At 47.3% G+C, this 27,324-nt stretch overlaps 3 protein-coding genes across 6 annotated transcripts in view; 1 reads left to right on the forward strand and 2 right to left on the reverse strand.

Annotated features, from left to right (window-relative positions):
* Positions 1 to 12,456, reverse strand: part of ZZEF1 (zinc finger ZZ-type and EF-hand domain containing 1) — a 94,463-nt gene extending 82,007 nt beyond the window's left edge. Inside the window, exons 1-3 of the mRNA XM_013972156.2 lie at positions 11,964 to 12,456; positions 4,035 to 4,179; positions 580 to 774 (exon numbers count right to left, since the gene is read on the reverse strand). Of these exons, the coding sequence (XP_013827610.2) occupies positions 580 to 774; positions 4,035 to 4,179; positions 11,964 to 12,317 (694 nt within the window). The 5' untranslated portion in view covers positions 12,318 to 12,456. The remainder of the gene's footprint in view (positions 1 to 579; positions 775 to 4,034; positions 4,180 to 11,963) is intronic.
* Positions 12,524 to 19,309, forward strand: LOC102188529 (neuferricin). 3 transcript variants are annotated; one of them, XM_013972157.2, is made up of 5 exons: positions 12,532 to 12,874; positions 14,174 to 14,327; positions 16,496 to 16,636; positions 17,695 to 17,881; positions 18,394 to 19,309. In XM_013972157.2, exons 2-5 carry the CDS (start codon positions 14,225 to 14,227, stop codon positions 18,605 to 18,607), a joined length of 645 nt encoding a protein of 214 aa, XP_013827611.1. In that variant the 5' UTR covers positions 12,532 to 12,874; positions 14,174 to 14,224; the 3' UTR covers positions 18,608 to 19,309. The 3 variants fall into 3 exon arrangements, with proteins under 3 accessions (XP_017919927.1, XP_013827611.1, XP_005693473.1); XM_018064438.1 differs by lacking the exon at positions 14,174 to 14,327 and having other exon boundaries at positions 12,524 to 13,144; XM_005693416.3 differs by lacking the exon at positions 14,174 to 14,327.
* ANKFY1 (ankyrin repeat and FYVE domain containing 1) overlaps positions 23,015 to 27,324 on the reverse strand; it is a 70,017-nt gene continuing 65,707 nt past the window's right edge. For both annotated transcript variants that reach the window (XM_005693418.3, XM_005693417.3), the window contains exon 25: positions 23,015 to 27,175. In XM_005693418.3, coding sequence (XP_005693475.1) covers positions 27,043 to 27,175 — 133 coding nt within the window. In that variant the 3' untranslated portion in view covers positions 23,015 to 27,042. The remainder of the gene's footprint in view (positions 27,176 to 27,324) is intronic.

Raw genomic sequence — 27,324 nt, forward strand, 5'->3', positions numbered from 1 at the left:
CCCACATGCAACTGGGTCTATTTCTGGACTGTGAGGCCCCATGGACCTGCCAATTCGCATCATCAACTTTTGCTGTGGTCACCAGTGAGTCTGTAGTGGCTTCCCTCATTTATCCAACAACTATTCACCAAGTACCTACTGTGTGGCAAGCACAGTTCTGGGTCCCAAGGATAACGAAGCGAATAAGACCGACAAAAATGTAAGTAAATAATAATGCTACAACTTCAGGTAATGAGTGCCATTTAGACTTTTAAACCTGCAAAGGGGATTGTGACCAAAGGGGGGAAGTGGTGGTAGTGGGGGCATCAGTCAAGAGTAATGAGGAGAGGCCTGCCACATTTGAGCAGAGACTGGGTGATGAGAAAGCAGTTGGGTTAAGAATAAAGCGAGGCGGAGGGGAAGGGAAGGAAAGGGAAAGGGGAAAGGGAGAATGGCTCACATTCTTCTGCTACAAACTGGTCACTATGTTTTCAGAAATAAAAACAAGGAGGAGTGCCGGTTCATCCTGTCAATAAACACTCACTCGGAAGAAATGATCACCAGGCATCCTCAAGAACAGCCCCACCCCCGCACACATACCCTTTTCTTTTTGTACCAGCTGATCCAGAGACTCCTTCAGAACAGAGGCCCTCATGGTGCTCATGTTATTGCAGTGGTCCAACATGGGGTAGGGGATGACGGTGCTGGAGAGCCGGTTGCGATGCAGGAAGCGCAGGATCATTGCCGCATGGACATCCAGGCCCTCCTTGGACTCTGAAAATATGTCTATGAAACCTAAGCAGAAGAAGTTCATTTTTGATGTTTTTGGGAACCTACCACAATAGGTTCCACATCCCCAGCTTGGTGGCCTAGCGGAATTATCTGAATCAAAAGCAGCCATTAAGAATCCTCTCTGGTAGTTTCAGCTTTAATCATTTAAAAATGTAAAGATGTTTTTAAGAAATGAACCAGCAGTAATCTCAATTTCAAAATTAATTTCACTGTAGTTTCACCGAAATTTTAGAAGACTTAGAATAATGATAATTTCTTTCAATCCAAGCTTCCAATTTTTATAAGTTTAATTTATAAATTTAAATACTAACTAGAAATTTTTGAAGAAGTTTTGCATATTGAATATAGGCTAGGAATAATGTTTATCATGTTAGAGTGTAATGGTGTAACTGCTTTTATACTAAGCTACAGAAAATAACAAGAATGAAAATACAACTATTAACCTGACCATAATTCTTGAGTGCATTTTATAGTTTTCAAGGTCCTTCCACAGACATCACTGCAGTCAGTCCCCAAAATAAGTGGTGGGGGGGAGGGTGGGGAGGAGAAGGCACCAAAGGCTCTGGTGTCCTCCTCTTACAAGCGAGGAAATGAGGCACGCCAAGACAACACCAACGGGAGGGGCTGCAAACAGTCCCTGCGCTGCTTTCAAGCGCTTCCTCCACCATTCCAGTCTTTCCTCTGCGGGGCGGCTCCTCGGAAGTCTCCTTCATCTGTCCCTCCCTCTGGTCACTGTCCAGACTCTGGCCTCAACACCTCCATTCATACACCTACCTGGATATCCTAAGTGGCTCCCCTGGCTGCATTCTGTCTGATGTTAACCTCAGTAACCTTCTCTTTGTGACCTCATGGACTATACAGTCCATGGAATTCTCCAGGCCAGAATACTGGAGTGGGTAGCCTTTCCCTTCTCTAGGGGATCTTCCCAACCCAGGGATCGAACCCAGGTCTCCCTCACTGCAGGCAGATTCTTTACCAGCTGAGCCACAAGGGAAGAGGCAGAATGAGATGGGCCAGTTCTAGGACACAATTTCTCCTCAGTCTCATGTTTAGCTTCAAAAATTAAAGCAGTTTCCTTCTGCTCTAATAAAATCTTTTTGTTTCACACTTAAAAGCAGTTTTTCCTGCGGACTTCTGGAATCCTGCTCTTGTTATTGTAGGTTCAGCTACAATAACATGCTTTCAACTGAGGTGCACATGACCCAGACAGAAATGAAGAGAGAATAAACACGGCAGCTTTTCCTGGAGCTCAGACATGCTTATAGATCTGGGGAGGGTTTCCTTTGTTTGTTTGTTTCTCTTTCACTTCCTAATTAAAACAAAAGTACATATATTATCATTGTATTACTGGATGAACTGTCACAAGCTGAGCACACCCAAGTGAGTGGCACCTAGAGCAAGATTCCAGGAGTCTGCAGGATAGACTGCCTTTAAGTGTGAAACAAAAAGACTGTATTAGAGCAGAAGGAAACTGCTGTAATTTTTGAAGCTAACCATGAGACTGAGGAGAAACTGTGCCCTAGAAGTGGCCCATCTGGTTCGGCCTCTACACAAAACCAGGAGGCCCCGGTTTGATTTCCCAAGCCCCAGAAGTTTATGCCATCCCGCATATCTTCTCTTACAGTTCTTCTTAACGGACACCCAGGGTAATACCCAGACTTCATGTGATGACGCTGCTGGTACTGCACTGATCTGCTCCGAACAGACTGATGCTTGTAATGGGAAAACTTTTATCACATGGTGAAATAAGTAATGAATCTGGTAAATGGGCTGTCTCTTTGTTAACCATTCAGCACTCATACAAAGAGATACGAAAGGAGTACGTGTCAGTTTAGGTTAGACAGAGGGACCCAGAAAGTGGGATTCCACCAGAGAGGTGAGCTCAGCTCACCAAGTTTCAGCCTAGGATTATGATTTTAAAAAAGAAAAACTCTTTTAAGTTAAAAGACAAAATATTTCAGTAGAAAGTCCTAAGTCACAACCCTGCTAGAGAAGGTCTGGACCCCTAATTAGGGATCTGGACCCCTAGTTTTTCTAGCCTAATCCCCACCGCTCCTCAGGATCACTCAGAGCAACAACACACTGAGTGCTGGTGGATTCCCTGGTTGCCACTCCTGTCCTCTCCTCCCAAAACACCTCTTTAAGGTGTTCAAATAAAGCCCCTGATGCTACCCATATGCTGCTAATACAGAGGTGGGGGCAATACAAAATGCTAAAAGTTAGCTATGCATAATTCAAAGTGTAATTTTTACTGCCATAAGAACGGTAGAAAAATTAACATGTACAGGCCATCTATAATGCTCTATAAAAATTACATAATTCAAGACAATCTGAAGAAGAGCAGAAGTAGGCATTCTTCATTAATATACAGAAACCCTCCTTCCCTAGCTCAGTACATCCTCAGTAGGAAGCCAGAGAGGTCAATCAGAGTTACATTTATGGATCCAATGAGTCTGTTTGCCTCCTTGCTGCCCGAGATCCTCTGTGCTAAATATTATGACTCCAACTGCACAAAGCAGAAAAGCTCCTGGATAAAATGAACTGAACCAAAAGGGTGATATGCCAAGTTTAATTTTTTCCTTTCAAACTCAATTGCTTTCTCACTAGAAAAAAAACAAGAAAAGGTAATTTTATTTTGATTCTGTTTCTGAGCTCCCTAAAAAAAACCATCAGAAACTACAGACAAAGTTTTTTCATAGAGACAATGTAGAGGTACAGTTTCATTTTAAGCTATTTTTATTCTCACAAATTTCAGAGCAATGGCTTTCTAAAAATTAAAAGAACTGGATGCCTACCAAGTGCCAAACTACTAAATGTAAGGACTCAGCAGAAGTAAAAGAGAAGGTTCCCTGCCCTCATGGAGCTCATAGGATAAAAGTGAAGACAGGTATTTACAAACAAGTGAGTAATAATTAATTAACGAACAGTTAGATGTTGGAAAAAACAAAACAAAAAACAAATACACAATGCTAAGAAAGCCTACAACTGGGGCCAGGGAAAGCTTCTTGAGAGAGTGAAACAGAGAGATCCAGTAAGGAAGGTGGCCTCATGACAAAGGTTCGTAAAGAGGGGAGAACTGCTCAGCCACCGCTGTGTGGGGAACACAAGAAATGATTACACTCAACACACATTCAGATCATGAGCTTAATGAAGGCTATCAGAAAATCATGACTATTTCACAGTGCCCACAAGCTTGTCTAATTACAACCCACATCACAGCAAAGCTCATTCTTCAGCAGTCAGCCCTCAGATGAGGGCCTCACCTGGAACAAGAGAGCACGCCTGCAGCTGTCTGATGATGTGGCTCAGCTCTCCCTGAAGGTTAGCTCCACTGGAATTCTTGAGGGCCTCCAACATGTTCTCAGCATCAACCGTACCATCACCCTCAGCATCAAACTGGGCAAAGGCCTACAAGACAAGAGATGCAAGAAAATCAGGTATGGGTTCCAAATTGTGAATAACTGACACTTTTTAAGACCAGTGATTTTTGTTATTGTTGTGGGAAGAGTTCATATATATCATTCAAAGAACAAATAAGTTCGGGACAGTAACTCATGATGTTCTGTAGAACGTGTGTGGACAAGTATTGCTACCTGTAGGCACAACATCCAACATCATCATCCTGTCTGTTTCAAGAGAGTAAGCCCCCTGTCCCAAAATAATTTCAGAAGAAAGCAATCGCCACAAAAATGTTCAACTGGTTACAAAATGCAAAAAACAAAGCATTGGCTTAGGGTAGCATCTCAGGTTTAGTAGGGCTTTCTATTTTAAACTCTCTTTGGACCTGAGAGCTAACTTGGTTTATCTACTTTACAGCCCAGTTTACACTAACCTTCAACTATAATCTCACTTCACACTGTTCATGTCGGGGAACCAGGTACAGCATGGGATTTGGCTTGAATCCTGCTCTGTCACTAACTGGCCATGTGACTTCAAAAACACACTCCCTTGCCTCCATAAGCCTCAGCTTCATTTTTTTTTTTTTTTTGGCTGTGCTGTGCAGCATGTGGGATCTTAGTTCCCAGGTCAGGGATCGAACCTGTGCCTGCTGCATTGAGAGTCTTAACCATTAGACTGCCAGGAAAGTCCTTCATCCTGTTTTTCCTCTGATTAGACCCAATCAGGAAAGCTGAGTTTACTTTGGAAGTCACACACCCAAAGTAAATAAGATAGAAGAGATCAGAAGAAACAGACTGTGATGAAGACGAGACTAAAAATTGCCCTGTGAGAAAAGCCTGGAATCTCCAGTGAGGAGAAAAGATGACTGGGAGTAATAGACTCCGTTTCAAACATCTGATGGGCTATTACGGGAAGGAGCAGTTATAATTAAGGTCATCAGATGGAAGCTAGAAGGAAAAGCTCATCATAAAGACGGATGCATCTGTTGTTGGTGGGGTGTAAAGATGGATTAGGAGGCTCAGGAAGGAATGCCCAACTCATCCCTCAAAGCTTCAGTTAGCAAAAGCTGGACAAGGAGCCATCAAGAGTGTTCAAAGATGTCACACTAAACAAATGCATTTACCTCTGCTCCCTCCGGAAACTCCACTAAGACAATATTATAGAGGGAATTTTATTTTAAGTATAAGGACAAAGCAAACAGGAGATATTGCAACAGCAACAAAATTTTGGAAGCTGGGAGGCAGATGGATTTCTGGGACAACTGGATAAACTGGAATATGGACTGGCTGTTAATCAAACAGATATTAACAGGACAGTGAAGACCACTAACTGAAAAAACTAAGTTACAGAAGAGTATTAGAAAATGACCTTATGTTAGTTTAAACAAAAAGCAAATACGCACTTTCCACATTGGTACCAAACATACTTAGATTTATCAGCAGAGAGTCCCTTGGACTGCAAGGAGATCAAACCAGTCAATCCTAAAGGAAATCAACTCTGAATATTCGCTGGAAGGACTGATACTGAAGCTGCAGCTCCAATACTTTGGCCACCTGATGCGAAGAGCCGACTTATTGGAAAAGATTTTGATGCTGGGAAAGATTGAAGGCCAAAGGAGAAGGTGACAACAGATGATGATATTGTCAGACAGCATCACCGATTCTATGGACAGGAATTTGAGCAAACTCTGGCAGATGGTGAAGGACAGAGGAGCCTGGTGTGCTTCATTCCATGGAGTTGCAAAGAATCAGATACAACTGAGCAACTGAATAACAATAATAATCTGAAGAGTACATATCAAGATATTAATAGTGGTAGTATGCCAATCTACATATATTACTTTTATAGTGATAAAAGGGAAATTATAAACATTAAAACATCTGAAGCACACCCTAATATGAAGCGTAGAGCCAACGGGGGTGGAGGGAGGGAGAGCGGAAGCACAGCCTCTGTCTGCCCTGACGCCCAGGACGTGAACGCACAGCACCACTAACAGCTACATCCCAGCTCCCTCACCGTGCAGCACAGTAAGGAAACAGAAATACTTTATGATTCAAAGTCTGAGGGGATTAGCACAATGGTAACCCATTCAATGTGGAATGACAGATGGTTTGGGAAGCTCTGAATTAATATTTTAGCACTCACTAAATTTTAAGCAGTGCACAAACCATTTATTCCACATAACAGCAGGATTACTATTAACCTCCTCATTTTAAAGTTGTACATTTTACAGAGAGGTCAGAAAACTTGCCCAAAGTCATACAGCTAGTATTTGACTCCAAGGCTCCAGAGCTCATGTTCTTCACCACAACCCATTTTCCTTCCTTTGACCAGATAAGCCCTAGGGTTCCTTGCTGTCCAAGACCAAGTGCTCAAAACCTCTCTCTTATCCATCCCTTTCCTCCATCTTCTAACCCTTGCTCTCGGCACCTTGAGCCCAGGCTTACTCAACATCAGCCTTAAAGCTGAGACTCACTCTCTCTAAAGCGCAGGCAGCGCTCAAGCCCTACTCCCACCAAAACTTCTGCACTTCAAGTGCCACCTGCATCTCAAGTGCTGCCTGTTCCCAACTTCCCACACAACTCTTACCGTTTAGGGCCGGTAAAAATTCTATATGAGCAAGGCTATATGAATAAGTGACATTTTTCTATTTTTAACAGACTCTGTTGATCCGTCAATAGTTAATGGATATGATCAAAAGAATTTTCAAACAAACGAAAAATAGACAGTTCGGGTGAGAAAAAAAAACCATCAGAACAGTGCTGCTAACAGCTTCACTGAACAAATATGTAATTTCCTAACACTCAGGAAATTGTCCTTAAAAAAATGCAGAGGTTTAATCTACCACTTAGCATCTAGTTAGTCTCACAGGAGCCAATTTACTTAGCACCTATTTAACACCAGCTGACAGGGAGCCACTTATGCCTGACCTGCGCTTGGCTCTGTGCATACCGGGATGTCAGGGTGGAATCCTTGCTCTCCAAAATCCCCACGGCCTAGGAGAAGACAGATCCACAAACCAGCAGCAGCAATGTGACGAGTGTGATCATTATAGTAATAGAAGTAATAGCATAACAAGTGCAAGAGCTAATACGAAATTCCACAGTCCTAAGGTTGGTACCATCACTTTAACTAGACAGGGAAAGAGAAGTAAGGGATTTTGTTCAAAGTCACATGGTTAGGACTGGTAAATGATGGAGCTTGGATGGGAATTCTGGTATGATTTGGGACCCCACACTGTCAACCACTGTGATCTGAGCTAACAGCCACTCTGGAGGCCAGAAGCCCAGGAGTGGTAGAGGCATTTGGAGGAAATGGCCCTCAGAAAAATGAGGAGCCACTCAAATTCCTAAAGCAAGACAGTACACAATGAAGCGGTAGTCTGCAAATCAGGCAAAGGCCAAACAGAGCAGTGACCTTTCCTTCATAGTTCTCGGGGATCACGAAGCTCTCCACAAGAAGCCAATACCATCACGTCCCCCACAGCGAAGCATACAGAGCCAGGACCACCTCCAGTTCACCCAGGACGGTCCTCTCTGCACTGCCTCATCACTATCAACGGCCAGCGCTCACTGAAGACTTCCTGTGTGCTGGAGGAGCGCAGGCAGGTAGCGGGGCCTCAGTGCCTCACGCAGAGCAAGACCACACAGCGTGCTCTCAGTGTCAAAAGACCTGTCCAGGACAGGAAATAAGAGCCTCAAGGGAAGGAGTGAAAATACTACGATACAGAAGCCATCTGAATCACGCCACAGGACAGGCTTGGTCCCGACTGTCCTGACCAGGTGATGGGGCCAAGGAGGGGAAGCTTGGAGAATGCACAGAAGAAAGGTCCACACACCAGACAAGGCAAGCGTCCCATGGGGGACAGAAGTAGGTGAGGTCAGACAGGGAGACAGGCCAGCCTGCAGCCTCCACCTCATACCGAGGAATATATACCTGGCCCCTTTGGCAGTGAGGGACGCTTACAGGCTCTCAGCTGAGGGTAAGCCCGCTTCGTCTTCGTGGTGCACACACATGGCTCATACTCTGTCTTGAAAGGGCACAGAATTACATCCGCATGACTCTATTTGCATAGTTCTTGGGCTCAGAGCCATTCTAAATTAATCAATACTATGACATGATAATGCCAAGATGGTATTTTTCTCCAAATTTTCTCTAAACTCCAGCAGTGACTAAGAATCTTTTTAAGTTTTCACTAAAACTATATTTAACTGCTTCCTCAATGTCAATAAATATCTTCTTGGGAATTTTCTGGCAGTCCAGTGAGAATCTGAGCTCTCACTGCTGAGGACCCAGGTTCGATCCCTGGTTGGGGAAATAAAATCCCACAAGCCATATAGTGCAGCCGGAAAAAAAAGAAAGAAAAGGATTATCTTCCTATTAAAAGGTAATGGATTGAATATAAAATATGAAGCTGGAGAATGAGGACTGTCCAATCGGACACTGGCTCTGAGCAGGGACTGTGCTAAGACAAGAAATAAATGAATAAAAAAAAGTCCTTCCTTCAGACTTTACAACCCTACAAATTTCACAAAGCAGGCACCAAAGCTAATATGGCAAATTAATCAAATAAGACCTGTTCATCCTAAATCGCCAGCTTCAAGCCATCTGCTATCATCCTGTGCTCAGCGCTTTTTTCCTGCTCTAGAGCATATACATGACCTACTGGAAGCATATCATAGTAAGAGCACATATCTAATCTCTGAGTCAAATAAGAATTTAATTTTAACTCCAATTCGTCTTCTGCATAGGAGTCAATTAAATCCAGCTCCTTGTGAGCAAATCAAAGACTCTCTTCCCATGGGCTACACCCATCAAGAGAAGAGGTGTGTTGTAACTATAAAATGATAACATTTCAGACTTTGGTCCCCGGTATAACTTCAAGAATTTCTTTAGGACAACACCTCAAGCAAGCAAGGTCACAGGAAGGTGAAGGCAAGACAGCTAGACAGACATGGATGGCAGCAGGAGCTGAAAGAAGCAACACATACAACATGGAAATTCTCAACATTACACTAGTAAATACTATACCCCTATGAGAACCTGCTCTAAAATTTGGCACTGCCTGCTTCCTAGCCTTGTTCTCCTTCTGCTGCGAACTAGCCATGTGAGTCAAAGATGGCAAAACTGTAACCCAATATCTGTTCTCCTTTCCCTCAGTAATTTAACTACTGGTTTTTAGCTGAATATACGGCCATGGAATAAGGGATCTTTCCCAACCTCCCTTGCAATTAAGTGTGGCCATGTGACTGGGTTTGGTCAAAGGGGTTTGTGGCCCTCTCCTTCCCTTTCCAGCTGATTGTGGAAAGCAGCAGCAAAGGAGTCATGTGGGTCACTAAGTGGAAGGCGACTGTGGAAGATGACAGCACCAGATGGACAGAACCAGTCCCTGGCAACCGTGAAACTTGCATATATCAATCCTGGACTGCCTACCTGGACTTTTACATTAAAAGCTTCTTTATTGTTTAAAGCACTGATGCACTGGATTTTCTGTCCCTTGAAGCAGTTTGTAGTCCAAAGACATCATACCAGTCTTCCCGATTCTCTGTTCTGTGGACATGGGGCTTGTGCGCGTGACACCCTGTCTGAAACAGGGCTCACACCTTCTGCTCCTCGTCTGCTTTGTCTTCACATCTGAGCTGGAAAGTTACTTTCTCAGGTATGTTTTCTTTGACACCCTGGATGAGGTCAAATACTCCTGCTATTGTTTCATTATGCTTTCCCCTGAATAACTCACCACACCTATGAATTGCTGGGTTAATGTGCATCTCTTTCAGTATTACTCTTCTTTATTTTTTTAATGTAGACCATTTTTTAAAGTCTTCATTGGATTTGTTAGAATATTACTTCTATCTTGCACACCTGCTCAATTACTAAGTCCAGTCTGACTCTTTGCAACCCCAAGCAAGAATACTGGAGAGGGTGGCCATTTCCTTCTCCAGGGGATATTCCCAACCCAGGGATCCAACCAAAATGTCCTGCATCGGCGGGCAGATTCTCTACCACTGAGCCAGCTTCTGTCTTATGTTTTGGCCTTCTGGCCCCAGGTCATGTAGGATCTGAGCTCCCTGATCAGGGATTGAACCACACTCCCCTGCACTGGAAGGTGAAGTCTTAGCCACTGGACCACCAGCGAAGTCCTAAGCAGTAGATACTCTTTAAGAGTAAGTGTCTTGCTTTGTCCACTGTCATTCAAGACCCTGGCAGTCAGTATATGCCCAACAAGCATTTGCTCAGTGAAAGAAGAGATAAAGTCATTGCCCTTACGTGAATTCTGGACCACACCTCAAGGACGTCTTGGCCTTACATTACAGGACTTTTGAAGCTCTATTCCTGTCAGACACTCTCACAAGTGTAAACACTTTCCCTCCATTGTCTTTGGATCCTTCAAGATATCTGCATAGCTCTTTCTGACTGCTTCACTTTCTCACTATACGTCTAGGACTAGAGTGGAAAGTACTGGGAATTCCCTGGTGGTCCAGTGGTTAGGACTCTGTACTTTCACTGGGAAGGACCCAGGGTTTGATCCCTGGTCAGGGAACTAAGATCCCACAAACAATGCAGCCAAATAAAAAAAAGCAAATTCCTGGAGGTTGAAAAAAAAGGAGACCTTTCACTAGGTAACATGACTGACATTTTTCAAAAGCCGGATGCCTTACAGGTATTCTTAAAAGGAAAATATAAGACACACACAAACTACACTGTCTGAACTCTGGGCATGTAGAGGAAAACATTTTTAAAATATTTGAAAAGCCTCTGGTTTTAAAGTGTAACCCAGTCTCTAATGGCATTAAAATACCTTGTCTGTTTATGTACTCATCCTTCATTGACACTGAATATACTACATGGTTTACCCATTTTCACAAATTAAGTACCTTTTTGTTATAACAATGTGGACTTAATGAAAGAGGGCCTTAAGAAGCTTGTAGTGTGACATAAGACAAACAAACAAAAACCAAGAAATCTGAGTGACAGTATCAGTTTCATCAATGACTCACAGAGTGATGCGGGATCAGTTCGCTTCTTAATTCTAAAATGAAGTGTCTGGTACAGATAATCCCCAAGATCCTTTGCAAGGAAAATACTTTGTTGCCATATCAGCTGTTAATCACTTAACAAAGATGATATTGGTGATTATGCCCCAAACTATATAATCACAAGTAATCACAGGAAACCTGGTATTTTCCCACTAGTTGTAGGTTCTAGGGAGGTTTAAATGAGACTAAAATATGATCCTTCAAAGATCTAAAAACCTATGTGGGTTTTGGAAAAGCTAGTTTCTGCGAGATGGGAATGGCTTTCAGAATGTGAATTTTTCCAATATATGTTATTCTCCTCCCACATTCGTTAGGACCCCACACTGGACTCAGAAGGTGCCTCTGCAAAAACCCACTGGCCAATAAAACCGAATGGTTTTCATGGCCACTCCCTTGATCCCTGTACTACAATCCCCTTAGGCCATCCTGGAGGGCAGCTGATGCAGCGTCAGGCAACAGCACAAAGGTGTGTGCTACAGCAACATGCAAAGACATCTTATCCAGTACTTCTGAGCCAGAACGGCCCAGCCGAAGCTTTCCACAGCTCTAGTAAAGGTTAGAGAGATTGACAGTCGGCTCCCGGAGTGAACAGGCTGGAAGCTCCCACTGTGGGTCCCGGCATATTCAAGCTCCTATTTTCAGAAGCTGCCAACCCTACGGGTTCCTGCCCAGCCTCTCGAAAGCCACTGCCTACCTCTTCATGCCCTCAGTGCTGACCGCCCTGCCCCCGCCCCACAATCGCTAGTCAGTCCTGACCTCCTCGAACCGCTCGCCCGAGAAGCCGGCGCCACGAGCCTCCAGCAGCTCCCCGAACTGCTCCAGGGTGACGGACTCTTCGCCGCGGCCCAGGCGCTCTTCCAGCCAGCGCAACAGCGCGCCGTGGTGCCTGGACACCAGAGACTCGCAGGGCGGCGTGGGCCGCAGAGCAGCCGCCGCCTCTCGCAGCCGGGCCGGCTCCAGCAGCGCCGCGGCGGGCGGCAGCGCCGGGGCCGCGGGGCCCTGGCCGGGGGTCGTGCCCGAGTCCGCGGCCCAATCCTGGTGCGGGCCCCAGCCCTCGCCCCCGGAGGCTGCCGCCTCGTCTTCACTGCTGTGACTCGGAGCGTTCCCCATGAGGTCTCCGTCTCAGGCGCCCGGCTCTGCTGCCGCCGCCGCCGCCTCCCCGCCACGACCTGTCAACCTCCGACGGCACCCGGCGGGCGGGGACCGGGAAGGGACGACGGCGGCGGCTGCGGCTTCCGGCTTCCTCGCCGACAAGCGAGGACTTCTGTCGCAAAGGCGCCGTTAAGCGGATACCAAGAGCTGTCGTGAGACAGCAAGCCGGGGACAACCTGATTTCCAAGAGGGCGCTGCTGTCATTACGTCTACGTAACCCGCAGCCTCCTTTGCTACCATCTTTGTTGGGGGCGGACAACCTGCAAGCCAGAATATCCTCTCACCAGTCACTTCCTTAGTATCTCTCAACAGTCGCTATCTATGCTAGAAAAATACGAGGAAGGTTGGAGCCAAGGAGTGAGCTTTTCGCCAAAGACTTTCCCTTCCAATGCCCCATTGGCCCCTTAGTGACATGCGGACCCGGGAAAGCGCGTGTCGCGCCGGTGACGTCGCGGCCGGTTCTCCGCCATCTTAGCTGTGGACGAGAGGTGGCAACTTCGGAGGAGCCAAGAGGGGTACGGCTGCGTAAATGCCGGGGCTCGGCGGGCGTGGGCTCTGGTTGGGCCTGGCCGTGGCTGTGGCGGCGGCGGCGGCGATGGCCGTACGGCTGATGGGCTGGTGGAGTCCCCGCGCCGACTTTCGCCTTTTCATACCAGAGGAGCTGGCCCGCTATCGCGGCCGCCCAGGGGACCCGGGCCTCTATTTGGCCTTGCTCGGCCGCGTCTACGATGTGTCCCCTGGCCGGAGGCACTACGAGCCCGGGGCCCACTATAGCGGCTTCGCAGGTATTAGCAGGGCCGTTCACGCCTTTTCCTGCTACGAGGCGGGCCGGTAGCCGCCTGCGCTTCATTCATGCACGTATTCATTTATTCGTGTGTTCATTTCCTTTTTTCCTCCCCACATTTCGTCAGACCTGCGTGGGGACAGCTCATTTCGTCAGCTGCATCATCCATCTTGGTGTGTTTGACTATGGGCAACTGCCACTGGCCTCTATTCTCCCTGTCTTTCCCCACCGCTCCTCCTGACTAGGTTGGAGAAACACATCACTTGCCTCTTGTCAGTTACTCTTTACCGGCCTGCAGAAGCTCCAAGACCTGCTTTGTGCCACACTCCTCGGCTCTCAGGGCACAGAGATGAGTCGCTGCCCTCAGCGTTCCCCAGCTGATTCCAATCATTTCTTCAGTGTGTCCCAGTGAGAAGTGACTTCCTTTCCCCCATCCCAGGTTTCCCTAAAAATAGTACATTTGGTTTGCTCCTAGCACAAAAGCTTTATCTGTCTTCCTTAAAGAAGTTTATCGGGACTTTCATGGGACCCAGGTTGGACCCTTGGTCAGGAAACTATACGTCTGAATGCTACCCGCAGGGAAAGCTGACGATCCCACCTGCTGCAAGTAAGATCTGGTGCAGCCAGATAAATAGAAAGTTCATCAGGCTAGAGCACAGGGAAGGAGTCTGGCCATCTTTATAGTCCTTCAGTACTTAGAACAAAGTTGGGCATATATTAGGCCACAAAGAACATTTGTCAAATGAGGCTTATTCTAACCCTGTTTTGCAGCCAAGGAGGATTGGAGAATGTAATTTGCCTAAAGCCCTCACAACTAAGTCCTCACTAGGGCCACCCCTTTTATAGATGTCGCTTTACCGACCCAGAGGAATGACCACCTCCCAGATTAAAAGAGAAAAAGTAAATGAGGAGCAAGCCTAAGGCCAGTGACTAAGCTGATATTAAATAAGCATTGTCCATTTGTCATTATCTCTGGGGAGTTGGGAAGCTGCCTCTGGCACTTAAATACAAGGCACGTCCCTGTCTCTAGGGAGAACTTGAAAAGTAGAAGCACTAACAGAGAAGGAATTACGTGCAGTTGATGGTGCTGACAGGTCCTCAAACAGTCCAGGAGAGGGAAGGGGCTGCCCAGGGAGTGAGAAGCAGAGATGCCACTGGAACCAAGTGTTTCATTCACCTGCCAGGTGAGGACACTTTTGGATGTACTCCTGCCCCGCCCTGATGCAGCTGTCATGACTGTATGCCCATGTGAGCAAAACCTCTCCCTTTCGGGGATGAGTGTTCTTTTGCAATGTGCTCTCCTGTAGAGTGAGTTCATGTCCCATGTTATTCACCATCCATTTATTAACCACCGCCCCCTACATACTCTAGTAGGGACGCAGATACATTCCCTTATTCATTTGCTCAGTCAATATTTTTATTAAGATATTCAGACGGTATAAAATCCACCCTTTCAGACAGTAGAATTTAGTGGTTTTTAACATGGGAAGTTGGGCTTCCCTGGTAGCTGAGCTGGTAAAGAATCGGCCTGCAATGCAGGAGACCCCAGTTCGAGTCCTGGGTCAGCAAGATCCCTGGAGAAGGGATAGGCTACCAACTCCAGTATTCTTGGACCTCCCTGGTGGTTCAGACAGTAAAGAATCCACCTGCAATGTGGGAGACCTGGGTTTGATCCCTGGGTTGGGAAGATTCCCTGGAGGAGGGCATGGCAACCCACTCCAGTGTTCTTGCCTGGAGAATCCCATGGACAGAGAATCCTGGTGGGCTACAGTCCATGGAGTCACTAAGAGTTGGACAGGACTGAGCAACTAAGCACACACAACATGGGGAGCTGTGTAAATATCACCACTGTCTTATTCCAGGGCATTTTATCACCTCCCCAAAGAAACCCCATTTTTGTTAGGAGTCATTCTCCATCCCCTGTGACTACTTGGCCCCTGACAATCAGTATCTACTTACTGTCTCAAAATATTTGCCTCTTCTGGCATTTCATGTTCATGAGTCATACTTGTGACTTTTTGTGTCCGGCTTCATTCGTTGACATAACAAATTCAAGGTTCATTCATGATGTGTTGGTGTGTATCAGTACTCTATCCCTTTTTATGGCCCAGTAATATTCTGTTGTGTCGATTTTGTTGATCTGTTCATTGTTTCTTGGATATGTAGGTTCTTTCCATCTTTTGCTTATTATGAATAATGCTGTCATGAACATTATGTACAAGTTTTGTTGTGGACATGTGTCTTCAGTTCTCATGTGTATACACCTAGGAGGGGAATTGCTGAGTCTTATGGTAACTCATGTTTAACTTGTATTTTTTGGTTGTGCTGGGTCTCCATTGCCGCACGCAGGCTTTCTCTAGTTGTGGCAACTCTCCATCGTGGTGCACAGGCTTCTCACTGAGGCGGCTTCTCTTGTTGCAGGCCACAGGCTGTGGGGCACACAGGCTTCAGGAGCTCTTGGGCTCTAGAGCACAGGCTCAGTAGTTGTGGGCTTAGTTGCTCTGCGGTGTGTGGCATCTTTCCAGACCAGGGGTCAGGGAATGATCAATTTGTTTAAAATATCAGTCCAAGTGTTATACAGAAAATAGATTAGTGGAGGACAGAAATAAACACAGGGAGACCTTCTGGGCTTTACTCTAATAGCTTAGATGAGAGATGCCGGCAGCCTGGGTTTGCTTAGTGGTAGATGGAGCCAGGGAGTCTGATACAAGAGCTATTTAGGAAGACATTAGGACTCGGGAACTAACTGGAAGTGAGGGATGAAGGAGGTGTCAAGGACTGCTCTTCTGGATTGAGCAACTAGCTATTAACTGAGATAGGGAGTATTAGATTGGAGGCAGGTTTCCAGGGACTGGGGATGCCGTGTGGACATTTTGAACTTGTGATGTCTGAAAGTCCTCTAAGGAATGTTGAGCAGACAACTGGATATACAGGTCTGGAGCTCAGGATACAAATTTGGCACCTTTGGTATTGAGGTGCTACTTGAAACCACAAGAGTGGATGAGATCATCAAGGGGAGGGTGTGGATGGAGCAGAAGAGGTGAACAAGAATTGATCCCTGAGACTGGCAGAAAATGAGCTAGAGGGGCAGGAGGAAAACCAGGAGTGTAGTGTCACGGAAGCCAAGGGACTCCGCCGCATGAAATGTTGCTGAAAGTCAATGAAAGAATGCGGTACGTGCCAGAATGTGTGTCCAGGATCCAGGAGCATCTGTCACCGAGGAGGAGGGATTAGCTTTGCTTGGGGCTGGGGAATGAGGGTTTTCAGGAGATATTTCTCAGAAAATAGATTCTTGAGTTGGTATAGTGTTGGTGATTTACAAGTTAATCTACTGGAAACATCTCTCCTGCAGGCCGAGATGCATCCAGAGCATTTGTGACCGGGGACTACTCTGAAGCAGGCCTTGTAGATGATGTATCCGACCTGTCATTTTCTGAGATGCTGACACTCCAAAACTGGCTTTCATTCTATGAGAAGAATTACAAATTCATTGGTAGGTATTCTGCAGGTCATTTCCATAGATTTCATTTAGCTGTCTTGAATTTGTCACACTGCACTGCATGTGAGATATTAGTTCCCTGACCAGGGATCATACCCATGCCGCTTGCATTGGGCGCTCAGAGTCTTAGCCACAAGACCACCAGGGAAGCCCCTGGGTAAACCTCCTAGAAGTGCTTTCTGCTGCTTCTCTTGCCATATGACAGGGGCTGCTAGTGAAGGCCACCTGCCCTCTGGGACTTGGAGATAAAAGTCCCTGCATCTAAGAACGGGCACCTTCTTGGCCCTGGCCTCCTGCAGCTGCTCTTGCTGCCATTGCTTAGACCTCACAAATTCTGACAGGATTTTAAACTAAAACCAGTCCATGCAATGTGTCCGCTGAAGGACTGAGCCAGAAAAGAATGATGGACGGGGGAGAGCATGAGCTTGGGGTCAGACCTGCTTACTAGCTTCAGAGACTCCCCAGCTACTTCATCTCCCAGTCCGTCTCCCAGGACCTTGGGCACTGATTTCTCTCTCATAGCGGTGTATGAGGATTACAAAACATTGGTAAAGTGCCAGCAAAGCTCCTGATACTGAGTGAATGCTCGATGGATGACTTATTTGTTACATAAGACAAAATAATTCAATGTGGGGAAGAACTTAGCTACAAAAATATTATGCAATAAGCAATTCATTCATCAAGCATTTATTGACTACCTGCTCACCTCAAGTGCTATGAAACACTGAAAAACGAGTGACAGGTGGTTCCACTCTCAGGGAACTGATGTCTGGAAGGGGGTAAGATTTTATGTTTTCTGTCCTGGAGGTCTCTACACCCAGAACAGGGAGGCTTCTATCCGGAGTGGTGTAAGGCGTTGAGAGATGTTGGGGCAGAAGGCGCCATGAGTCCTTCCAGCCAGCTCCTGATAAACCAGCAGCCAGTCAGCCACCATAGAGCCCCAGGGGCAGAGCTCTCCTGGGGACTCAAGCTCTCCTGGGGCTTCTGCAGGAGAGGCCTCTGTCCCGCCCCCTCCCACTGCTGCGCTGACGTCAGCTTTCCTGCTGCCATAGGAAGGGTGATAGGAAGGTTCTACGGAGAGGATGGGCTCCCCACCCCAGAACTGGCCCAGGCAGAAGCCGTGATGACCAAAGGCTTGGAAGCAGACAGACAGGAGCTGATAGAGAAGCAGAGGTTCCCACCGTGCAACGCTGAGTGGAGCTTCATCAGGGGGAGCCGGTTCTGGTGTTCCCAACAGAGGTAAATGGGCTTCCCATCTGTTCCTCCCGCCTCTCCCCCCAGATCCAGCTTCTAGGTCACCTGATCTGAGTTGTTCCCTGAGGCCATAAGTTGAGAGTTAACCCAGGAGAACTTTGTCAAGACCCATGTGCCCTGGGATAGTGATTCTTAAGCCAGACAGGGCTTCTGAGATGCTCCCAGGCCAGTGAGGGTGGGGGAGCCTTTCACTGGGGTTGTCAACCAAGCAGGAAGGTGGGGCTGCCTCATGGGAAGGTAGATGGCTGGGGCCAGGGGGAGTGCAGAAAAAGGAGGACTCTGCCCTCGGAGGGGAAGCTGGAGGAAGCTGGGGTGGGGGGTTGGGGAGAGCATGACAGTTCAGGTGAACACCGCAGACCATCACCTTGGGAAAATGCCAAGATGGGAAGTGGAATGGTGTCCACTTTGCACAAGGCCTGGCTCACTGCTTCCCTCCCCTCTCCAGAGACACTCAGGAGTTAGTGCTTCTAAGAAGCCCTCTTTCCTTCTTTCCTTAGTGGAGGTGTGAGCAGAGACTGGATCGGCGTTCCCAGGAAGCTGTTTAAGCCAGGTGTCAAGCCCCACTGCGTGTGTGTGAGAACAACTGGCCCCCCGAGTGACCAGTCGCCGGAAAACCCTACGCACAGAAATCGTGGGGACCTTGACCACCCCAACTTGGGGGAGTACCCAGGCTGCCCACCCCTCTCCATCACATGCTCTGTCCCCCTCTAAGCTGTACCCTGTGTGTCCATAACCCCCAGGGAACCCTGCCTAGAGCCCTAACAAGCCGAAGGATGGCTCCTATGTGAACAAGAGGGCCTGGAAGGACTGGCCTACACTCTGCAGACGGGACTCATGCCCTCTCCGCGGGCTCACTGTCTGGTGACTTAGGCCAGTGCGTGGCAACCTGCCTGGCACTGGTCAGTCTGTTGTTGCCGCTGTTCCTTGGGTCTCTTCCTCTGGAGTTGGCAGACATTAATTAATGGGCACAGATATGACCAACTCGAAACTCACTGGACTGACACACAAAAGGACTCTGTGTTCCAACAGCTTCTTTCCCAGGGACTCCCGGGCTGCCGGATCAGCCGCTGGCCTGGCCCTGCTTGTAACGCCTACCCTGGTCAGGGATCAGGGGCTCTGGCACTCCGTCACCATCCAGAAACAAGCAGACACGTCCAGAAAGGCCAGATGAATGAGCAGTGCTAACACAGCCCTGTTCCTGTTCCCCACGTGCTATTGTGAGCCCTTTAGCAACCATTCTTAGATTTAAGACCTGTGCCCAAAGGCAAACCTGCATTGACAACCAAAAGCCACACCGAGTTAATCTGATGTGGACCCATATGGAGGTGAACCGGGACAGGCTGATTCTGGAAATGGAGAAGCTTTTGCTTGTGTAGATGCAGCAAATCCAGATCTCTCTGAACAGAGCAACAATTTATGTAGTCCTTTGTGTTTTTAATTAAAAAAAAAAAAAAACTGGCTGTGCTGGGTCTTCGCTGCAGCGTGTGGGCGCTCTTGTTGTGCACGGGCTCAGTTCTCCGTGGCACGTGGGATCTTAGTCCTCTGTCCAGGGGTCAAACTCGTGTTCCCTGCACTGAAAGGTGGATTCTTAACTGCTGGACCACCAGGGAAGCCGCAAAGCAACTATCTAAAGCAAGGATACACTTTCTTTCTTAAACACTTCAAATTAGGGGTGTGCATCTGTATGTACACACGTGCTCAGTTGTGACTGACTCTTTGTGCCTCATGGCTGTAGCCCATCAAACTCCCTTGTCCATGGAATTTTCCAGGCAAGAATACTGGAGTGGGTTGCCATTTGGGATGGTGTGCTTTCAAAGGGAGAAGTCTGCATTTTGAGCCAAAGGTGGTTTTCACAGGCCAAACACAGACACTGGGAAGCACAACATCCAAGCCTGGGCAAGGCTGCAAAAGCCAGTACCAACCGCCTGGACAGTGGGTGGTGTGTCCAGGGTCATCTGTAATCTCCCACACTGGGCCAAGTCCATGTATTACCTCCTGGATTCAAGTTAAGCAGCTGGGGGCAAGGAGTGTTCCCACTTTACAGATAAGGAAACGGACCTGGCGTGAATCCAGGTTCACAGTCCCCGTCTGCACCTTCACCTCAGCACCTCCCAATCCCCTCAGCTGTTGACCTAAACATTCTCTATCCTTCCTTTCTCTGTCTCCTCTCCTTTATCATTCATCTCATTTAATAGCTTCCCAGGTCCCCTGACTAGAAAACAGGCCGCCTCCCCTTAATCAGAGTGTATGGCTGTCCTATGGCCGCAGCTGCTCTTGACCCCTGGACCCTGCTCTGAGCTCCCTTTGCCACGCAGGATCTTCCTCACCTGCCCTTCGGGACCTCTTCCTGCCTCCCTCAAGTCTGCATTCAACAGCACACTTCCTTCCCCTCACGCCAGATTCCTCTCAAATACCGTATCTACCTATCTTCTGTCCCAGCAAAGATTTTATATTAATTTTAGGAGTAACATTGCTTTAATGATGTTTGTTTCTGACGACAAAATGAATCAACCATGTGCATACACGTACCCCCCTCCTCCCGAGGGCCACCCTTCCCACCGCCCACCCCAACAAAGCTTGACAACGCCGCACATGCTCACTGTTTCTGCTGCTCAGCCCCCATTTGCTGTGGAACACAGTCACCCGGCTTCTGCCCTCCTCTGCTCAGCAGCAGGCTCAACTCCATGCTGGCAAAGGCATTCCACATTCAATGATTACCTACTTGGGCCTGTCACATTTGAGGGCCTTCATGCAAGCGCCCCTTGGCTTTTTCCTCATTTCCCTTATTTCCCTCCAGCATTCCTTCTCGGCCTTCTGTCCTCCACACATGCTTCTCTCCAGCTTCTCTCCGGCTGTCATCTAGTTCAGGCAGCCTTCCTGATCATTTCTGCAGGCACCGCAGACTCCACAGTCCTGGCATCCAATCTTTGTCTTCTTCCTCGAGATTCTTCTGGTTCCCTTGGCTGGTCCCACCACGGCCATGTTAAAGCAGCCCCGTCACACCAAGGACTCCTCCCAACCAGCCTCCAGGTCCTGGCAGTCACACCCCCTTACCTGTTCCCAGCACTCCTCTGGCTGGAGGCCTTCCTTTCTCACCCGCTTTAACTGGACTCCCTCCAGCTGCAACCCCGCAGCCCCCCACTGCCAAGTCTTTTCCTGCTGATCAGGGCATTATTCTCCAACTAACCCTTTTCCATAGCTCCCTCATCTGTAGAGATGAGGTGCTAGCTCTTCAGCAGCACAGGAGACCCTCCTGTGGCGTGTCTCCTCTCAGCCTCCATTCTCTCTCCTACCACCTCCCACGTGCTGAGCCCTCCAGCCTTCACCTGCTGCTTTACGTGTGCAGCACCTTCAGCCAGGCTGTCCCTTCTGCCCAGAATGACACCTCTTGTGCCCAGTTTGTCTAGCTCTTGTTTCATGGTAACTCAAGTCAACCGAGAGGCCTCGCTGTCAACCCACCAGTGGACTTAGATGTGCTTTCCTCTAGGAAAATAATTCTGGGTTCACTTCTAAAGTAATGACCATCACAGTGGCCTGCAACTATGAACTTCCTGCCAACCTCTCGTGCTGGACTGCAGACTGTCTTTTGAGACGGGGACTGAACATTACTTGGCTGTGTAGCCCCACGGCTACTGTACCTAGCACATGGGAAGTGTGCTATTCGCTCTGTTTGGCAGATGAGGCAAGCATGGCCTAAAGAACTTAATAAAGGCACAAAGCAATGAAGCTGAGCCTAGAACTCAAGGCTCTGGTTCTGATTCAGTGCCATGGTCCTGGGTCCACAGTTTGGTGTGTGTCTGCCCTCCCGGAACAGGACAAACAGTAGGAGGCGAACTTGAGTGAGGACCCTGTTCCAAGTTCCACACACCCCTTGAGCACAGTGGTGCCTGAGGCATCCTGGTGACTCAGCCCCAGGTTAAAGGAGGACTAGTGTCACTGATCTCCTGAGTTATTCAGTACTTACCAAGCGCCTGTGTCCCCTGGGGTTGGGGCTGGGAGGACAGTGAGGCTCCTGCCCTCTGGGCGCTCACAGTGTGGCAGAGTGAAACCACTCCTGGGGGAGGAATGTGGGGACAGTCTGGGGGCCAGGTCCAGAGGCAGATCTTTCCAAAGACAAACTGAGAAAGAAAAGGAATGAAACGAGGCATACGAGAGCCATCCCAGCCAGGTATGGACTAATCTGATTTCCATCCTCGAAAGCACTTCTACTAGCCGGGCCCTCAGACTCCTTCAAATGGGCGGCAGACACGACTCCCCCGGCCTGCACCGGGGAGGACCTCACTGTGCACACCGCAATTAATGTACTTGCCCAGGACGGAGGACGCACCACTTATCAAAGATCACCTTCCTCAGGGCAACCCTGTGAGCCAGGAAGAACCATGGTCACTTCTATTTTATAGACACGAAAACTGAGGCACAGAAATCATGCAACTTGCCTGTTTTGTACTCAGTATTTACTGACATAATATGACCAATGTTCTCCTCAAGGATGGCTGTTAGGATTACTTGGGATTGTTTCACGAAAGCCCCTAACAGTGCCTATTAATTATGAGAAAAGCCACCAGAAAAGATTTATCAATCACTACATCTGGCCTGAACAAGGGGTGAACAAAATGGAGGTCGGGTAAAGGAAAGGAAAACACTAGCTCAAGAAAGCGCGAGGGCCAGGTGAGCTACTGGATTTGTTCGACTGTATGGGGGGGCAGGGAATGGATCACTAGACTTTAACTTGCAAACCCCTATTCTTGCCTTAGTTTTCTCTGAAACCCACAGTTTAACAGTCCTTCCTTCAGACCATAGCCAGCAGAAACCTCACCATGGATCTTCTCGAGTCGCTCCTAAATAATGGAGTCAGGGAATTTCCAGGGTCTGCAGAAGAGCTGCAGTGGGGTCAGGGGGCTGAGCCGGAGGAGCTGTGGTCACGGGTGTCACCATGAGCTGAAGTCTGGGCCAAGAGCACAGTATATCCAGGCAGCCGGTGGTTATGCCCACAACAGCTATTTTTTCACTGCTGCCAACAATGTGTTTCTGAAGAAAGTGTTGGAAATTCAAACATTCCTGGACGGTAGTTGTTAAAGAAATGTATTCACATGTCAGGAGTTTAAAAAAATTTTGTATATTTGTTTTTAATTCTTACTGGTACTTTTTGCATTAAAAGGAACTACAAATGTTATTAAGGTTTCCACTTTAAATGCACAATTTTACCTCATTTTATTTATAAGGACTTGTTACAGAAAATGCAAATATCAGTATTTGAAAAATACATTCCATTACACAAACTCCAAAGAAACAATGCTGATAAGTGCCATGGTCCTACTGATGCCCTTGCCCCACACTGACCACCACCTGGAATGGCTTGGAAGCCAAAGTGATCAACCTAAACATGTGCCTGCGGTTTCTGCCCAGGCCTCCCCCTTGGTAGAACACACAGGGATGTATGTCATGGTAACAGCCAACTCCATGCATCTGCCCAAAAAACGATGTTAAGTCATTAAGTTGAGCAGGCTGCCAACTCAAGACTCCCTAGCTACAGAACACCAACACTGTCCTTTTTAACAGGTTAGTATATTGTTTATGCCACACAAAAAAGTAACTGTATAGGGAATGATCTTTCAAAGAAAGTCTTTAAGGCATCTATGATAACTTCTGGAAATTTAGTAAGTGTTTTAGTCAAATTAGTCAGCTCTTCACTGAATTACTTCCACAAAATGAGAACGTGGCTTCCAAACCCCTTTAGGAAATTGTTTGCCCTCGGCTTCTTCCTCTCCATGGCTGGGCGTGGGGAGCTTTGGTGCCTCAGATTAGAGGGGCTGAGCTTGCCCAGTCTGTGCCAACTTCTCCTGGGGCTGGTCCTGAGGGGAGTGAGCCCAGGTCCCAGAAGCAAGCTCGTCTCACGAGCTCCAGGCGGGGCTGTCCTGGAAGCATCCCATCGACTTGCTCATGCTACTGTAACCTGGGAAGTGAGTTTGCCTTTCAGATCTAATCACTACATAGCTCAATAGGGTTTTCTCCTCCAGATTTAAAATAAAACTGAGATGGAGATCAAGGCTCTCCCCTGTCCCAAGGCTTTTGGTCCACTTCCCGCTTATGGACAAGATGAGCACAATCCCATGTAATACGACAGGTGGGAGACGTGAACAGGAGTGGCAGTGAACCCACAAGCAGGTTGAGCTCCGTGCGAGGAGCCCATTCGGCGGGAGGGGGGAGGATGCGGAAAAGGGTGGTCACAAACAACCCAGGGCTCTGAGGTAGAAGGCGAGCGGCCATGTGGACCCCTGCTCCTGGAGAGAGAGAGGCAGGTGAACTGGGCGATCTGATCCGGCCTCAACTGAATCGGCGACTGGGGTTGACAACGCACTGGCAACAAACTCCAGACAGAACACACATTCTAACATCATTCAGTGAGACTCCACTACAAAGAGAACTGGAAATTAAGAAGTCCTAAATGCAGGCACTTAAGTTTGTGGGAAGTTTCCTGTATTTGAGGATAATAGCAGGTTAGTTTTAGCCACTCTGTTTAAATGTAGCACAAGGTTTGTACCTTCATCTTTAAAAAAAAAAAAAAAGACTTAAGAATACACTGTCTCACAGCTCTGATGAGCAAGCGGCAGTTAAAAAGTTAACTTAGGGTTAACAATGTTGACTGATGCAGCAAATTACATTTTAATCAAGTTTAGTCTTCCTGTTCTACTCACCCACAATTGGCAACTTTCTGAATGAATAAAACTGAGTTTTAAGCTATGGATTAAATTGTGACAAGAACAGCCAGGCAGTTCTAGAGTCAAGTTTGATGGCTTGGAGAACACAAAGAGGATCAAGAGCATGTCAAGTACCCCCAGAGCAGCCACCATGCGAGGAACTGAGAGTGTGGCCCTCCCACCCATCAGCATGTGTCAGGGAGGGCCTAAGACTATGGAAAGGTGCTTCTTCTAGTTCTACGAGAATGCACTCTGAAGATGCTGCAGAGCTCACAAAATGTTCCCCCCAACTCGTGGAGGCTAAGTACCATCACTATCCCTGGACTCTGTGAAGGTAAACAAGCTTGACAATTTCAAACATGATTATAAGATTTTTTTAGAGTGCAATTAGAGGCAAGATTGTTACTGAGAATGGTATATTACGACAGGGGCAGGACAACCAGCCTCATCCCTCACTGAATTTCCATCCTCCTCTCTCCACCACGGATGGTGAAAGAACAGGTATAAAAGTACCGACCACCTCGATTCATACCTGAAGCATAATTACCTTACTTTTCAATGACAGAATCAAACTACCTGACTAAGGTCTACTTACTCAGGCCCTGTTCAAGCAATAGAAAATGGAAACTGAACACATGCTCCACATGGTCAGGTGTTTGCCAAGACCAGTTGTTTTTCTAGAAAAATTCGGTATGAAATAGGTCACAGACTTTGGGGGATAGGGAACTCTTGTAATTAATTTTTTTCTTTGAAACACTGTGCACAAGCTCATATTAACATAGAAAGCATATATATCTTATAAATCACAGAAATATTAAAAAAAAGTAGCACTCTGGTTTATCAGCTCATTTTACACACATATTTAGGCAACAGGATGTATAAATTCTACAGTGACATGGAGGACATACCCACTATCCAAACAAAAAAAAAAAGACTGCTGCAAAAAAATATTTAGTCCCTTTTACACATATATGCACACTTCATTAATGCAAAAAAAAAATGTAGTGGTTACTAAATGTCTGAAAAAAACAGTATATATGATTGAGATTGTTAATCTCTGAGTATAGCTGTACAACACATTGTTCATCTCAAGAGTGTTTTTTTTTTTTTTTTTTAAGCAGTGGTATAAGTTTCTCTCTAAATGTGCATTTTTAAAAAACTGGCCAAACCTTCAAAAGAAAAAAGAAGTTTAACACCTCAGGGTTAATATATATGTACTAGCAGCGACTAAGGCCTGACAGGTTCCGGGGGCTTCATTCAGCACATGAGCCTTCCAAAACGGGGTCACACACGCTTGGCCAGGGCCTTTGGCTGGTGGCTCTCACAGGGCAGATCAAGAACCTACGCAGAGCTGGGACCCAGGCATGAGGGCGCTCAGAGTAACTGGGAAGGTTTCAGCAAGAAACACTCATGTCAAGGAGATGGGACCTGCTGGTCCGAGGCTGCAGATTCCCTCTCTCCTTACTTGGCCCCGTGTGACTCTCTTGCTTCAAAGGACACTCCGAGGGAGTTTTCTGTTTAAGACTTAGTGTGAGCTGAGGTCCAGTCAAAGCTGACTGGTAGAATCACTGATGTACAGATATGTGAGGGTACTTTTGAATATGGACTTTTAAATTGGAATCACCAGTAATGCAGCTATATAAAAAGTGCAGCACAATAAAAGTGCATTTTCTCTACCACTGCCTAGCGGCAGGTAACTGAGGACTCCACAGATAGGACATGGCAAGATGAGAGAACAAGACGGCTGCTAGGAGGTGTCAAGCTGCCGGAGTGCAGCTGGACACCTCAGTACATGAATACTGGTAAAGCTTTCAGTTGTTAAGGCCACAATTTTTCAACTCTCATCTTTGAACCCTGTTTAGAAAGATTTCACCTTTTTTAAAGGGGTAGTTCACTAAAAATACAGCTTAGCTTTTCCAAAAAACAAAAAAAAAGAGTGAAAGACTTCAGGCCAAGAGGATCCTATTTACCTTTATGAAAACACTGTGCAGAGAAGTCCACAGCCACTCACCCTAGAGGAAAGCCAGCTCTTGTTGTGCAGCCAGACACCGGCTTCCTGTGGTCAGGCTCAGCCTGGGAAGTCCGCCCAGGCAGGAGACGTCATGAATGCTCTGAGATGGACACTAAGCTACTGGAAGAGAAAATGGGTTTCAAGTGTCCTTGTACATTGCTAGCAGAATGGGGTCTAATTCCTATCATATTTACCACTTAGGCTAAAAGGCCTGGTCCGACTAGTGAGACACCTAGCGACTTTGATCATGGTCTGACACACTGACAATCATACAGCATCATCTGAAATGGGATCTATCACCCTGGTCCGTAACTGTTCCAGTCTCTTGCCGCGGGAAGATGACTGCCAGCTCCTGCTCTAGGTGGGGTCAGGCTGGTGAGCAGAGCAGCTGCTGGGGAGGCGACTGAGGATGTGGTCTGGACCTTCCTGGGGGCTCACTAAGAGACACCCCCCAAAGTCAGGACATCAAAGCAAATGTTGCAAACTCGCACAGGCTTGTTCAGGTCAAACTTTATAATAGGGATCTCCTTGGTCGAGCATTTATGGCAAAGAAGACGTCCGCAGTGACGACTGTGGAGGCAAGAAAAGAGGTGTGAGAGGGGTTCTCAAGAGTAGACTGCAGCTGGGCGCGTGAGCACTGTCACGGCAGCCCCCGCAGCGGGCACGCGAGCCCGTCCTGGCGCTCTGCAGTCAGCTCTGCCCCTTGCCGGCTCACTCAC

This window comes from Capra hircus, chromosome 19, assembly GCF_001704415.2.
Source record: "Capra hircus breed San Clemente chromosome 19, ASM170441v1, whole genome shotgun sequence".
In the NCBI taxonomy this organism is placed as follows: domain Eukaryota; kingdom Metazoa; phylum Chordata; class Mammalia; order Artiodactyla; family Bovidae; genus Capra; species Capra hircus.

Excerpts from the sequence above, each read along its gene's own strand:
- LOC102188529 (XM_018064438.1), top strand. The coding sequence starts at position 12,889 with ATGCCGGGGCTCGGCGGGCGTGGGCTCTGGTTGGGCCTGGCCGTGGCT. Across the intron at positions 16,637-17,694 it reads GAAGAATTACAAATTCATTG|GAAGGGTGATAGGAAGGTTC; the intron begins GTAGGTATTCTG and ends CTGCTGCCATAG. Across the intron at positions 17,882-18,393 it reads TTCTGGTGTTCCCAACAGAG|TGGAGGTGTGAGCAGAGACT; the intron begins GTAAATGGGCTT and ends TTCTTTCCTTAG.